Below are 12,474 nucleotides of genomic sequence, written 5' to 3'. Positions count from 1 at the left end.
CCTATTCACTTCAATGGGTCCACAAATCTGGAGATGCGGGATGGTGCAGAACGGAACAGTGCTTCCGTGGGGTTTCATCCCGTACTTCCGTTCCGCAAAAAGATAGAACATGTCCTATCTTTTTGCGGAACAGGCGGATCGTGAACCTACTAAAGTGAATGGGTCTGTGATCTGCTGCGGCTGCCCCACGGTCGGTGTTTGTGCATTGCGGCCGCAGCACGGCCACGGGGCGCACATCTTCGTGTACAGGGGGCCTTACCCTTACACTAATATACTGTGCATATATATTATTTTCCATAAGGATTGTATGTTGATACCGGTAGCGAGGCAGACGCAGAAATCCTGAATTTGCAGTATGCATCCAATCTGCAGAACGGTAGAATACAGCAATTATATGGTCGCGGTAACAGCTCACATCCGGTAGACAGAAGGGACAGCCTTCCTGTTCCAGGTAAGAACACTGCTGCTTGTAAATTCATTGGATGGTTGGGCAGGTGGGTGGACGGACAGAAGTGGAGGTGGATAGATATTTTTGTTCTGCAATAGCTGCTGTTTTATTGAAATAAAAAATAATGGATTATAATATTCTTGCCTATAAAAAGTTACCTGGTGCCCTGCCAGTGGCCTCAGCCTCTGGTGTCTACTTTCTGATGCGATGACATGCCTCTCATAATGACATCACAGGACCATGGCTACCATGTGATTTCGTGCCACAGTCCTGTGACGAGACATCATTGCCCCAGAGGCACATAGACAGACGGAGGCTGTACCTGATCTCACAGCGTATCTCCAGCCAAGACTGAAGACGTCACTGCACTGTAATCTGTGTATGGCCGTGCGCATTACATTAATGGCAGCAGGACCAGTCCACCATCTAACCTACCCCCAGTGGCAGCAGTTATTGGAAAGAAGGGACCTAGGTGTTCAGGGGAGATAAGATGCTGTCAGGGGTATCTGACAGTATCTTACCCCCCCACTGGAGAATGAATGCACACTCTGCTGAGCAAAGTATGCTTGCGTATGGGGGGCAATTCTCAGTTGCCAACACCAGAAATTCCGTTTCTTGATAATGCAGTGATGAGAGCTTCTTTACTCTTGTAGGCGCTGGTCAGCTTATGATCTGCTCTGATTGTTACGACAATGCTAACATCTACTCGAGGACCAGGGAATTCTGTCCATATACATACATTACCGAGGAGGACCCAATGGACCACACTTTGGCTAATCTCATAGCTCTGATTCCAAAGGATATATTTCCACATCATTCACATGACATGGCCACATCTGCTGCGGACATGTCTGCATTCCTCACCAGCTACGATAGGAAGGACTGTGGTAAGCAACTTCACTCCTCACATCTGGCCCTGGAAATATCATTATTTTATTATTTTCTGAGAAAAGAGATCTTTTTTTGCATCCACTTATTCTTGCTGTCCTTTAATACAATGGCATTATATTCTGCTGATATGACTGCTACAGCTGCGTATCCTTACATGCTCCATGTCTCTAAAGGACTATTGCTCTTAAAGTAGATGAAAATGAGCTTCTTGTGGGTTCCTTAGACAAAATAAATGCATGTATCCTTGTCGTCATGCTGTTGTGGAACACTTTAGGCATTGAGTCTGAAAAAATGGTGCAATGAAGTGTACACCAATTTCATGTTGATTTTATATTCATTTTGTTAATTGCATGCAAATGGTTATGTAATCTTCGGAGCCTTGATGCTACGTTGTAACGGATCATCCAAAGGGTATATTCTTCAGCTGGTTAACGGTATATTTTCAGGTGTGGTGTTTGTATCTACTGCTTTACACATTATTGAAGCTTTGTTCTCCCTGTATTCGCCGTTACAATATGGACTGCCCACTTAAAGGAACTCTAAACCTAGAAATAAATGACAAAATGAACTAGATGAAACTCTTGCCCCCACCGTTTGCAGCATATTTTTCATGTTTGTGAGACCGACAGAAGGACCGGACTTGGGCTACTTTTACACCTGCGATTTTCTTTCCCGTTTTTTGAGATCTGGCAGAGGAAAAACTCTTCAGTTTTGTCTCCATTCATCCAAAACTGAACAAACCGGAACGGAGTGCACCAGAATGCATTCTGTTCCGGTTTGTTGTGTTCCCATGCCGGAGACTATATCGCTACAGGAAGCGTTTTTGTGAGCAGTATGGGAAACTGAACATGCCGGATCTCAAAACCGGACAGCAAAAATGCATATGTGATAGTAGTTACTGATCTTTTTGCCCTACTACATACAGGGTATAGAAGGGAGGCTGCTGCTCCAGCCAGTTGTTTTACTGTCAGACAGCAGATTCAGGACATGACAGTAGAGAGATGACTGAGCATCTGGGAAAGGTGTTGATTAAAGTGAGCAATTGCTGAGATATTCTTTGTGCATTTGCATTAATTGTTTGTGTTCCTTTACACCAAACATTCAGTCATATGTTAATTGGCTTTCCCTACTTATATTGTGCTCCACTGCTCTCTGTAGATATAAAAACTTCTTTTAGGCTGAAAATAATATTTTTGATAGACTGCATAGTCAATATGGAAAGTATTAGGGTCCATTCACACATCCGTGTGTGTTTTGCGGATCCGCAAAACACTGACATAAGGTAATGTGCGTTCCATTTGTTGTGGACCGCACATCTCCAGCGCTTAATAGAAAATGCCTATTCTTGTCCGATATTGCGGACAAGAATAGGAAATGTTCTATTTCGGGATCGGAATTGCGGACCTTTTCCGGATCCAGGCAGCACATTGTGCGGCCCCATAGAAATGAATGGGTCCGCAATTCCGTTCCGCAAAATGTGAAACGGAATTGCGGACGTGTGAATGGAGCCTTAGGGAGAGTTCACATCTGCACTGGCAGAATCATTTGGGGTATCTGGTGCCGATTCCATCAAAAAAGTCCTCCATGCAAGACTTTTTTGTCTGGGGTAAAAAAATAAATGGATTCTGAATGGAAACTGAACAGACCCCATGGTAGTCAATTGAAAAAATTTAATTTTTGTGATGTTAACCTAGCCTTATCTGTACAATTATATACTGTTTAATATAATGTGATTGTCACTAGTTGTTTGTCATTTTAGAATCATTTCCCTGTCCATCTTGGAGCATAAAGAAAGATGACGGCCTTCCAGCAGCACATCCTCACTTCTGCCACCATCCTGTACCCGTCCATGAGAATAGCCTACTCAGAAATGAAGTGGCCTCTTCAGTCAAGGCAGAAGAGCGCCCCCGTCCCAGACCTTGCACGAGGTCTTGTGACCAGGACTACGACTTGGGCAGGACTCCTAATATTGGTGATTACAAGGAGACCACTTAATGAGACCAAAGGAATCTGCAAGTCAGCTGACTTTGTATTGACTACCTCAGAATTGAATTCATGGCCAAAAAGTGCTAGAAAGGGTTTGTTTACAAGCATATCACACGGACCAATGCAAAAATCCTCTGCGTCAGACCGCAGCGGGATCAACGCTATGTAGCTTGGACCGGTCGTTATTTAAGCACTTCAACAATCTGCATCAGGATGAGTTGACGGACAGAAGCTTCAGTGTAAAACGGATCCTGAAATCTGAAAAAACTAAAGAGCAAAGCCATTTTTAAGTTTTGTTGCAGCTGGATCCCTTTTTTAGGTGTTTTGTGACTGCGCATAGATGCAAGCTTGTACCCATACACAGTTACCGAAATGTCGGCTTATACCGCTATGTACTGTGATTATCAATGCCTTAGAAAGTTCCATCTGTGAGTAAAGCCAAACCTTGTTAGGGCCTCCTTTAACTTATAGACCACCCAAGAGTCAGACATTCCAGGGGGCTTTTATTTTCCAAACTGAATTCTGAACCTGACAGGAGGAGTAAATCTGGGCAGTATTCTGTAGCTATGTGACCACGGATAGCTAGGAAATGTCCACTGGCAGGAAGAAAACGCTCGGATGCCGCCCATCTTACAAAATATCAGTCATCCAACAAAGCATGCTTTACTTACCACTGCAAAGAGAATATGCATTCATTAATAAGGCAGATTTCTTTGTAAAGTCACTTATTTTGTTGATTTCTTCTGTCTCTGCCATTCCATCTGAACTATGTCCGTCCCAGCTCGTCCTTCCTCCCTTTTTCTATTTGTCGCTCTTACTAGAACATTTGTCATTTTTGCTTTCTTGTTGGGTATAGATGTCATCGGGCATCTAGTGACGGCACTGTACGACATTGCGCTGTGCAGTCATACATATAGATCCGTAAAACGTTCTGCAAGCAGATTATTCAGATTTTACATTCCAACTGGTTACGGTTTCCTGCAGTTTTTTTGTATTTCTTTGTGTACGTGTAGTTCCATGTATTAGACCCAGTTATTCTCAAAATGGCATCAACGGAAGATTTCGATAGCCACCAAAGCCAGCAGCACCTTGGAAATGCAGTTTGAGTAGTTTTGAGACCTTTTCATTTTTTTCTGAGCACTTTTTTTCTTCATTTGTTTGGCAATCACAGGCGTCATAGTACCATTCTTTTAGGAAGGCAGAAACGGGCATTAAACCTCATACTCCGCTTACAAAGATGTCTGACATAAAGGGGTTGTCTGGACCCCACAAACCAAAAGTAATTGTGTGTAAAATAAAAACCACACTTCCCTCTTGAAAGCAGGCTCCACTCCAGTGTCAAGGGGTCCTGTTCCTGCTGCTTCCAATCCTTAGATGTGTGGCTCCCCATCTGTGGTCACATGCGCTGCTGCAGCCATTCACTGGCCTCAGCAGTGATGTGTCTCCGAGGGAAACATGCCAGCAGATGCTGAGTGAGTTGATTAATATATGTTATTAGAGGAACGCTAAACCTAGCAAATAAAACCCAAATGTTCCTCCTTCAATCTCCTCATCTCATTTGATCCTATCTTTGTCTGTGAGAAAGAGCAGGGATACCACGCTCACCTTTTGGACATGTGTGGTGCTGTTTCTGGATCTAGTTTTACTTTAACGGTAGGTCCACTTTAGGATGTTTTTTTCCTCGTCAGATTAATCTTTCCAAACTCCACATTCACCTCTTCCTTAGGGCTCATAAACACAAACATATATTTTTTTCCGTGTGTGGTCCGTTTCTTTTGCGTCCTATATGCGGAACCATTTACTTCTCTGGGGCCACAAAAAAACAGAAATGACTCTGTGAGGATTCTGTGTCCGCATGGCCATTCTGCAAAAAAATAGAACATGTGCTACTATTGTTTGCGTTCTAAGAGGGGCCGACAAAGTGCGGAATGCAAGCGGTCAGTATAGGATCGCAGAACATCCAACGGTTGTGTGCATGAGTCCTTAAAGGGGTTTTCTGGAAATGGCTAACTTTTAAGTGATGCCCGCAGCCTACCTCTGCTATTGAATGTGACACACCACCACTGAAGCCAGTTGTTGGCTGCAGCAGAGCAGGTGATCATGAAGCCAGGGAACGGAAGTTGGACACACAGAACTGGAGCATTGAGGAGCAGTTAAGTATAAATCTTTTGATAGCGGAGGCAGTCTGTGGGCATCACTTTATCACAATCATTCCCAGAAAGGCCCTGTAAAGAGTATTTTCACCGTTGCAACAATATTTTGTGCATTTCAGTGCATAAAAACAAATAAATCAAATAGCTATTCTTGATGAAAAATATCTTACAATGTTATGTGTTCATCGCTGCAGACCTATGGGTTTCCATGGTTACCGACTACAACAAACCTTGTGTAACTTCTAACTTCAGTTATGCTCTAATATGTCCTGCACAAAACATTGGTGACATGGAAGTGTGCAGGATCAGATGACGCTTAGGTTTACAGAGGAGATGTGTATAGAAAATGGGAGGGGAATTTTAGTCAAGACTAATTGTACCAAAACCGGAAAAAATAAGGAAAAATTACAATCAGATGTTTGCACAGGCAGTAGCTTTTACCTACTTCATAATAGTCCTCATATTGACTTTAGCCCTGCAGTAGTTGTTCCCTTGCTGGCTACTATTATAGCATTTTTTTCAACACACTTTGAATAATCGCACAATCTATAGATCACCATAAATCCTTATACTGATGCCGCATCCCCCAACAATGATTAAAGTGGTTATACCATGAGTAATAAAAAAAAATAGAAATCGGGCACCATGTAATGCATGCCATTGTCTTTCTACTCTTTCTAACAAAGCTACATTCAGCCCTGAACCTCACATGGATCAAGAGACCTATTAATTGCTCCATTTGCGCTGCTAGATTTATATCAAGTGGACATCTCAGGGGGCATGTCCTTTCTGCTGAAGCTTTCTCCCTGTAGCTGTCACAACTTCTAACAGTAGATATAACTGATGACATTTGAAGGATGGAACAAATCAGGTATGACCTCTCAGTGATATTACAGAGGTGGATAGAAAAATAGGAAAAGAATAAACAGCAGGTGGCGCTATACAGATACATTTTATTGACTAACTCAGTAGTTACATTAAATTTTTAAGTACGTGCATTTTACAAAAGGTAATCGGATCCAGGTACTGGTTTTTTTTAAATGTAGAATATTTTTTGTGGGACAACCCCTTTAAGGGACAATGACAATACTGGTAGGCTTAATGAAAGGCACCTATTTTTGTATGTGACTTTCAGCATCCTTGGACATGATATTCTCAGTAATGATATATGCTGCTCCTTACCTTGAGTATGCTTTACGTACCCCACATATCTCCATATTTTTTTATGCATGTTTATGTTCTGTACTTGCACAGACCTATTATTCTGTATAGTTTTGACTAGTTGCGTACGTCCTAATTTTGGTGCTCATGGTTTACGTCCAAAGGTATATTTGTGAGCACCACACATTGCGATCCACATTTAACATGTCTATCCTTTGAAATTTACCTTTGCCTATAAACAGAAGTTATATTTGCAGCCAAGCTAAAGTGGGAATGATGACCTACCAACTAAGCTGTTTTACAGTATACTTTTAAACTCACTTAGTGCTGTAAGACTCTGTTTTGTTCTGTTGTCTTGGTGACAGACTACAAAGAAACCCCGTGTAGTCTGTTCCTGTAGTCATGTTTAACTTTTTTGAGTCCTCTTCTGTCTGGGAGTAAGTTTAGTAGTAAAGTTGTTGCGTTTCCTGACTACACGAGGTTTGTTTGTTTGTAGTCTGTTACCATAGAGACATATCGAAGCTGTGAACACAGAACAGTAGAATTTTTTTTGAGATCAGTGCTATTTGCAAATTTGCTCCATTTTTTGTGTTGAGCAAACTTGTGTTTTCAAGTCCGGCGTACAAGGTTCGGGTTATCTAAGAATTCCGTTATGGAAATCCATAACGGAATTCTTAGATAACCCTAACTTTGTACTCCAAACTTGAATACACAAGTTCGCTCATCCCTATTCATTTTGGATTTTACAGCAATTAAAATGGTTCCATAAGTGCACAAACTAAAGCCTCATGCAGACGTCCGTGAGATACCAGACTGGCATTGCATACGCTCCTGTAATGCCAGTCTGGTATCTCACGGACCGCGTTCCACGGACGTCTGCATGAGGCTTAAGAAGTTTTCGCCTGAGCAATTTAGACAAGGTCACTGTAGGCAAAGTTGATCCAAAGTGGAGTTCTTCCAGAAGAACCAAGCCTTTGGCAAAGGGAGTTACTGCCTTAGTTCATTGATTCAGTATTTTTTTCATTGGCTTTGTAAAGTTGACCGAAACCGTACCTAATATCTTATTTTTTTTATTTTTTATTCTATACTTTACTTTTGTTGAATAATTTCCCAAACATGGCAACCAAAGATTTTAGGCGTTTGAGCTTATTGTTATATATGTAAATATACTTGTGATTAGATATTTTTGTACACATTGCACATACCTGTTCGTTGGATAATTTTTTTGTTTTTGTTAGTTTTTATTTTTTAATATGCCAAAACTGTTTTATTATGTTAGTCAGGCAGCGTGTCAGCCTACTATGAAATGACATTTTATGAAAAGCATCCTCAATGCAGATCTGTGTGGGTGAACTGTAGATAAAAATGTATTTCAATCTTATTGCCTCAACACTAAGCTTTGAAATAGCTCCTTAATGGTTAATCTTCCATGAAATGAATACACATAAATTGTTTAGAGATGGCAGAGGACAAAGGCTTTTTTTATGGCCTCCACGAATGTTGGGAATGGTGATGAATAGCTGAGATGAGTATGTAGCCACTTGCCCTGATGCCTTTTATATTGCACCTTTTTTTGGATGAGGTGGCTAAGGTAATATGTGCTGCTACAATGAATTTATATGGCTTCTGGCAGAAGTGGAACTATTTTATGACTGGCTCGGTGGGTTGCGTGATATCTGCAAATGTAAGCTATGACCTTCAAAATGAGCAGTTTTCTAGGTATCCACCATAAAACTGTAGTCTGCTTTAGAGATAGAATTTAAAATATGCTATACGTGCAAAATGTTTGACTGTAACTTCTACAGTGACTTATAAAAAGTGCCGGCATTGTATTGCAGAGTGAATGTCCTCTCTCCACACTCCATGTAACTAGTATTGTCTTGTCTATGCCCTAGAATGTATGTACTGGGGGAGATTTACTAATAAAAACATGTCAGAATTCAAAAAGTAGCGGATATGCATCACATTTATTATTTAAGCCTCTTCTTTTCAGGTCTCCAAACAAAAAGCATGGCTTAGCGGGAAAGGAACCTGGCCTACTGGAAATGGGACCTGGCTTAAAGTGGTCGTCTAACTTCAGCAAGTGGCATTTATCACGTAGAGAAAGTTAATACAAGGCACTTATTTATTGTGATTCTCCATATTGCCTCCTTTGCAGGCTGGATTCATTTTTCCATCCTATTATACAGTGCTGATTTCCATGGTTACGACCACCCTGCAATCTGTGGTCGTGCTTGCACACTATAGGAAATTGCACCTGCCTCTCTAGTGGCCAGGACCATGGGAGCTCACATAGACTGGTACTTTTTCCTATATTGTGCAAGCACGGCCACCACTGATGGATTGTAGGGTGGTAGTAAACATGGAAAAGAGCAGTGTATAATGTGATGGTAAAATTAAACAATCCAGCAAAGGAAGCGATATGGAAAATCACAATACATTAGTAAGTGCCTTGAATTAACTTTCTCTACATGATAAATGCAATTTGCTGAAGGGACACAACCCCTTTAAGATGTGGCAATGTGCGCCTAAAAATGCAGCAAATGTTTAACACCAAACTCTAGTGTAAATGTATACCACCTATTAGTTTGCTTACTTTACTCTAGACAGTCTAAGGGTCCATTCACACGTCCGTTTTTTCTTTCCTGATCTGTTCCGTTTTTTCAGGAACAGATCAGGACCAGATCTGGACCCATTCATTTTCAATGGGTCCTGGAAAAAATCGGACAGCACAATGTGTGCTGTCCGTTTCCGTTGTTCCGTTCCGCATGTCCGTTTAAATATAAAACATGTCCTATTCTTGTCCTGAAAAATCGGATCCTGGTACAATACAAAGTCAATGGATCCGCAAAAAACGGATGACTTTCGGATGTCATTCCGTATGTCATCCGTTTTTTGCGGATTCCGTTCCTGGAAACACATAACAATTTTTTTTTTTTTTTTTTTTTTCAATTTTTTTTCAAAGAAATCCAAACAACTTTATTTGATTATTGAAATGTATACATGCTCCCGTTTTTTGCGGATCCGCAAAAAACGGATGACATACGGAAACATTTTCAGGAACAACGGATCCGCAAAAAACGGACCGTTTTTCAGGATGAAAAAAAACAGGACGTGTGAATGGACCCTAAAGGTGTGCCAAATATATCATCCAGTCTCAGCCACCGTTTATAAATCTGCCGCATCTTTAGACTGTTTAGTCTCCGTTTATACGGTCTAAAAACTAGACTGGATTAGTAAATCTGCCCAATTTTTATGCATTTTGACCTAATTATAGTGGCATACTAGTGGCAGTGATATACCAGATAAATGTGACAATCTGCTTTTTATAATGTGACTATCTAGTAGGTTGGATACTGCGCTTTTCTGTTTTCTACTACGTGTCTGAAGATGAGTAAGGGGGGGGGCGGCATTCATCTTTCATGACTCGGATAGCTTGAGTTTGATGTGACTATTACCTGCTTAATATAATTGTATACACTCCTAACAAGTACGGTTTTAAGCTATTATATTTTGCCTGTGTTTTGTATGTAAGAAATATACTAAAGTGAAAAAAAAATCTTAAGGATTTGGTCTTACAAAAAGAGAAGATATATTATTTAAGATAAAAATTTAATGTACAGTAGATACCTTTGATACAACATTACATAATTACAGTATGCCATTACATTACTGGCCTTTCTATTAAAAAAAATAAACATTGTGTGTGTGTATGTACAAATATATTTTTCTACAAAAATCTGATCAATATTTCACACTGGGATCGGGGAATCGCATGCAGTGACTGCTGTCAATTTGTTCTTTATCAGCACAATACCGATCCAGCTTTGAGCGGAGACCAACTGGTTGCTATGGAAACACTAAGTGGCCTGATTCCTGGCTATGAAGATGGCCGATTAACAAACCAGTAGATCGGTGCTTGTTTAAAAGGCCTTTACACAGGCTGATGAGGAGTGCATAAGGGGTGAATGTTTGTTACTAAAATCATTCAACCACCATCCTTTTATTTTACATTATGTCAGAAGTACACCCCCTGTTTATACATGGAGATGTGATTCTGACCAGCGATCATTTTCATGCTCGCATAAACGATTAAACCAGTTGAAAAGACACTTTTGCTTGTTGGATGGCTGATCGCCATCACTTTTACACGGGTAAAATATCGGGAACACATGTTTGTATACATTTTTGTTCCTGATAATTGGCGGCTAGTGTAAAAGGGCCCTAATATCTGAGCTAAGTATGGTTGTCAGACAAAGCATCGTTATCAACCAGTCTTTCTCAGACTACTTAGGTCTTCAGCCCAGAACTTATGGAAGTAAAGGAGTAAGAAGGATTGGCAGGGCACAATCTCTTCTACTACTATATTAATCTGAATTTTGTAAAGGTACAGCATCTCTTATATGGTCCAAATCTTCAATCATCTTAAAAGCAGTTGAACACTTTTTTGTTATTGTGTTTGTGAGATGATTATATGGCACTTACTAAAAATTCTGCACCATTTTCAGAAGGTGTGCCCCTTGTGTGCAAAGTCTTTTGTGCTGTCCACACAGGTTCTGACCATAGGTTGGCCTTTGATGGAGGCTCTCTGCACTTGTTCTGTTGGGAGTTTAGTGCAGTGTACTTAAATGGAGGAGGCCTCACGTGGAGGTGATTTTCTTGGTCACCTGATCCTCTATCAGTGGCCATCTTATGGACAAGAACTCTGTGTAGACAGCACAAAAGACTTCATAAACAAGGGGACATAGCTTATGAAATATAGAAACGGGGTAGAATTTCAACAAAGACTATTAGTAAGTGCCTAATAATCATCTCATAAACACATTGGTCAATAGTAACCAGAAAGTGGCCAACCCCTGTAATATTATCAAAAGATGATTAGTATGGATTATTTTCAAAGAATGAGTCCTCTTAACAGACACTCTTACAGTCTCATGTATGGTGATGGCTAGATGTTGATCATAATCTACCACTCCTCTATCGGCTTACAGCACAGATTATCAATCAATGCATGTCCTTTTCAGCATTGATGGGGCTAAATAGGAGGAAGTTGTATTCTTGCAGCTGAGTGATTGGAAGCAAATGTTCTGGTACTGTTATGTATTCACACAATATAATCTGTTCGGAAACATCTTGTGCGTGTCTGGTTTTCTTTGAATAATTAAAGACCCCATACTGAAGCCTTTGGGTGGTGGTAGCAAAATGTATTTCACTGCCAAGTGCAGTGTACAAGGGGATAGAATAACACATCAATTTTACATTGCGCTTGGCAAAACTAGCTCTTTGATCTCTTGAAAAACTCCCCTACAATTATACTGTTGGGAAATGTGGGGTTTCTCTGCTTATCTGGCAGAGATGCCATGCTGGGGGTTTTCATCCAGGTTCTGAGTTTTAAAGAGTGATTAAACCCAACCTATGTTTAATAAAGACAAGGCTGTTAATGGTGTCAATGGTACCGAGGGGAGACTTGATTTTAAAGGGAATCTGTCACCAATTTTTACTGCATCTGAAGGCAACATAAACTGGTGACAGCTGCTGTAGCCTTGGCAGAATGCTGAGTACCTTACTTGAATTGACCCAACAATATTGGTAAAATGTGCACTGAACATGTCTACCATGAGCTGGAGAGTCCTGATGTTCATGAGCTCCTAGCTCTTCCTGCCTCCCATTCTCTCAGATTGCAGTTAAAAAAAAAAAAAGTTTGGGGCCGGAGAGGCAGGAGCTCATGAATATGAGGACAAAGCATGTTGAAGTCCAACAAGCCAGATCATTCTTCCCCCTGCAGACCTGTCTCTTAGTTCCTCTTTGTTGCCTTGCACAATATTTGTCACTCAG

General features: G+C 40.8%; 1 protein-coding gene across 1 annotated transcript in view; it reads left to right on the top strand.

Annotated features, from left to right (window-relative positions):
• LRIG2 (leucine rich repeats and immunoglobulin like domains 2) overlaps positions 1-8,586 on the top strand; it is a 63,295-nt gene extending 54,709 nt beyond the window's left edge. The window contains exons 17-19 of the mRNA XM_044283489.1: positions 302-451; positions 1,102-1,335; positions 3,099-8,586. Of these exons, the coding sequence (XP_044139424.1) occupies positions 302-451; positions 1,102-1,335; positions 3,099-3,334 (620 nt within the window). The 3' untranslated portion in view covers positions 3,335-8,586. The remainder of the gene's footprint in view (positions 1-301; positions 452-1,101; positions 1,336-3,098) is intronic.
• Positions 8,587-12,474: the final 3,888 nt, after the last annotated feature.

Source organism: Bufo gargarizans, chromosome 3 (genome assembly GCF_014858855.1).
Source record: "Bufo gargarizans isolate SCDJY-AF-19 chromosome 3, ASM1485885v1, whole genome shotgun sequence".
In the NCBI taxonomy this organism is placed as follows: domain Eukaryota; kingdom Metazoa; phylum Chordata; class Amphibia; order Anura; family Bufonidae; genus Bufo; species Bufo gargarizans.
Note: the sequence above shows the minus strand (reverse complement) of the source record. Positions and strands in the feature narration are given on the sequence as shown.